Genomic DNA, 3822 nt, shown 5'->3' with positions numbered 1-3822 from the left:
TAAGACTTCACAAGTAACTATTGTCTGAAATCATTTTCAAAATTAAACTTACCCAATTAAAACTTTCGCCCACACACACCTAAAATTTATCAACCCTAAGAAAAATAAGGGCATAATATGTTTGTTCAATATGGGTATGGAATAGAAGCATTAATGTTCCATACCAAAACATTGACACCGGCATCTCACAACTTATTGCTGTGTGAGTGTGTGGATGGCGATAATTTCGATATATATTGTCTTGAAACAAACCAGAAAAAGATAAACAAATGAGAGACATGGTCATGAGCACACTGAACATTAGCTGTGAATTTTCAGTGAGAGTACCCACTCTGTCCCCACCACTTCTAATAATTCACTAAAACCCCTTTCCAACCCTTTACCTCCTTATAAATCATCCCAACCTTTTCTTCTTTCTTCCAATACTTTCAAACAGCAACAACAAAAATCTCAACAAACTTGCATCATCTCACTTATGGAGATTAAGTTTACCTTAACCACCTACTTCCTTCTCTTCATTCTCATCCTTCCTCTCTCTCCTTTCTCAAGAGGTTTGTTTTTGCTGCATCTTTAATTCACCAACACAAGGACACACTCTCTCTCTCTACTACATACATGCATGTTTATATGATAACACTATTTAACAAGTCTTGGCTAAGGTTGATGTTGATTTGTTGGTGGTCATATTGATGAATTTATTGTGAATTATAGTGAAATCTGAAGGATTGCATGAGATATATGAGATTGATTATAGGGGTCCCGAGACACACTCTTCCATTGTTCCTCCTCCTCATCACTTCCATATTGGTAAGCCACATTCAACTACTTCTCAAAAGGGCTCACTCAGAGGAACCAAAGCTTTGAAGGATTACAGTTACACAGAGAATAAGGCAAGTTTTTTATATGCTAAAAGAAAGTTGTTCCCATTTATCTAATATAGTCTCAGACACTTAGAGTCGTGAAGAACTTAAATCCAAAAAATAATAATAATTTAATATAGTTTCAGGAATTGAGACGAAGAATTTGATTTCAAAAAATAAATTCCGCCATAGTATTCATATTAATCATGATCTAAGATTTTGCAAACATAGGATGCTTTTTAATGATTAGTAAGTTTAATGTCCAATTCAGCTTTAATTTGATGCTTATTCCATCCAGTCTCTGAAAATAATTATAATTTCAAGTCCTGGGTACAGATTAAGAAAATCACTGTATAGGAGTGGTTTTCAGTACATCACCCCTTTTACATTATCAGTGCTCTTTTGTTTTGTATTAATAAAAATATTATAGAAGGAATAGTACAGTTAGAAAAAAGTTATTTTTTAACTTTTAAAACAATAATAATTTGAACCAAATTACAATTTATAAAATAATGATTATTTTGATATAAAAGGGCTAATCACCATAATTGAATTCCCTGTATATAGTTCATTTGAAGTACATGAAATACAGACATGAATCTACAGTGAGTGGTTTTGCTGAATTTTTCATTCTTTAATATACGAAAGGTTATTTCATAAGACTAAGACAACAATATAAATAGATAAAATTTTAATTGCAACGGATTTTTATTAGAAATAGATAGAGAGATACATGATTGATGCATTCAATATCTGTTAGAAAAGTGTCAAAGCATGAATTAGAAAAACCATTTTTGTAAATTTGACTTAAACTATCATCTTAAGGCTTCAATATTGTGAACTCTAATCAAACTAACAGTTACAGAACGAAAGAATTAGTGTAGTGGTAATCTTTTTCATTTGTATAATTACGAATTTTTATTTATTTGTTAATTTAAATTTTAAAATATTATTTATCATTTTAAATTTATTTTCATTCATCTATTTTAAACGTTTAAAAATTTTATTATAATGTTTATTGTTCCTGTGTAGTGCAGGTTAAGAAAGTACATGGGTGATGATGAGCAAGCTTTCCAAATTAAATGGGATATGACTTTGATTCGTGCTCTCAAACATAAATATTTTGTTAAGAGAGTAATGATATGGTATGATGATGGTTTGTTTGCTCATGTGTATAATTGGTAATAGAAAGAGAAAAACATTTGAATAAATATATTAATTTTTTAAAATTGTTGGACTGATTGATTGAACTTGTCGGACTGTGAATCAGCTACATCGCTTCTTTCAAAATAATATTTTGGATCACAATCATCTGCAGTTAAAAATAAATGTTTAAAAACTATACATTATCTTATTCCTTGATTATTTTTCATACATGATTTGTTTTCAAATGCAAAAACTGTTACATATATATGATTCACCTAGTAAATTTCTAAGTTAGTCTTTTTAAAATTGTATAAATAAGATGTTCAATCTTTAAAATCTTAAAACACTGTATTAATCCAAATCTTATCAAACTGTATTTATTAACTTTTTTTATAAAAAAAGAAAAAAGAAAATGAGAAAGGACGTAGTCCATCTAAAGTGTGGTATCTAGGTAGAAAGTTTTGTCATTGATGATCAATATAGTACATAACTGATTAAGAAAATCTGTTTAATTCATTATAATTCATACCATAATCGATTAACATGTTTAAGAGAATGTAATTAATTAACATTGTATTTATAATCAATTATAATTTAAGTTACAATTTAATCAATTAAATTTAAATTGTATATGATAATCGATTATGAATCATTTTATTTGTTATAGATAATGTAATAAATACAAATTTAAATGGGCTTTAACAATTTTCAGAAAATATAAAAATTACCAACTTGTATTCATGAAAATTCTTCTTAACAGAGAATTTTTAAAATCTCAAGAAGTTAAATACTTAATCCATAATAACTTTAAACATAAGTAAAACCTTTACTCCAAAATCCACATATAAAAGTTTATTACCATGTAAATAAGAAGTATGGTTAAGAATTTTATTTATAAATAATAGCTAGGTGCAGTTGTTGAATTGGACCAAGACAATAAATTTTCATATTTGGTGCATTGATGAATAATTAATGAAGAACATGTATATGGCCATATAGGGATTGATGAAATTGGATGACAGAAACATGCAACCAAATGCATGTCTGGATAACCAATGGACTCAGGCCAGCGAAGCTTATCGTCTCAATATTAATGCTTCCCTTCTTTAAACCGTTCATTTAAATTAGATTCATGAAATAAAAATAACCTGTGTTGAATTTCATTAATGTGACTCAATAAATGCACTTCTTCGTTTAGAGACAAACTGTAAGTACGTGTTAGTGACTAACCTTTCTAACATTTTCAATTTATCATTATTGTAGTTTTTATTTAATATTCAACAAATATTCCAAAATAATATAAATATTTTGAATTTAAATAAATGATTATTATACTTATATTAATATAAATTATTTGATTATCTATTTATTTTAAGAAATAAATTTTAAGACTAACTCAACTTAAAGATGAGGTTTGCACCTACATAGTTGTTTAATAGCGACTGATCTAATAAAGTCAATCATTTATCATTAGTATGATGTTCGTCAAAGAACAAGATGATTTTAAATAAAAAAGAAAAAATATAATAAAAATTTAAAAAGATATATTTTAAGATAATATATTTCATTAATAGTTATTAATAGTTATAGCGGTGAGGCGTTTAAAAGAAGTAAATGTTTTTTTTAAATGTACTTTTATTTTCAAAGTGTCTATGTGAAGTCATTATGGTTTGAGATAAATCTACTCAAGAAGTTTATCTCACCAAACAAAATTTGTAATTCTTTCAAATATTTAGAAGGAGAAGTCTCGATTATTGCATTTGCTTTGTTTTTGTCGATCCCTATCTCCTTTTCACGTACTATAAATCCTAAGAAT

At 27.4% G+C, this 3822-nt stretch overlaps 1 protein-coding gene across 1 annotated transcript; it reads left to right on the top strand.

The window, feature by feature from the left end:
* The first annotated feature begins 260 nt into the window (after positions 1-260).
* Positions 261-2089, top strand: LOC137828893 (uncharacterized). The gene is made up of 3 exons (XM_068635637.1): positions 261-551; positions 712-890; positions 1898-2089. Exons 1-3 carry the CDS (start codon positions 476-478, stop codon positions 1916-1918), a joined length of 276 nt encoding a protein of 91 aa, XP_068491738.1. The 5' UTR covers positions 261-475; the 3' UTR covers positions 1919-2089.
* Positions 2090-3822: the final 1733 nt, after the last annotated feature.

The sequence above is a fragment of the Phaseolus vulgaris genome, chromosome 7 (assembly GCF_000499845.2).
Source record: "Phaseolus vulgaris cultivar G19833 chromosome 7, P. vulgaris v2.0, whole genome shotgun sequence".
Classification (NCBI taxonomy): Eukaryota; Viridiplantae; Streptophyta; class Magnoliopsida; order Fabales; family Fabaceae; genus Phaseolus; species Phaseolus vulgaris.
Note: the sequence above shows the minus strand (reverse complement) of the source record. Positions and strands in the feature narration are given on the sequence as shown.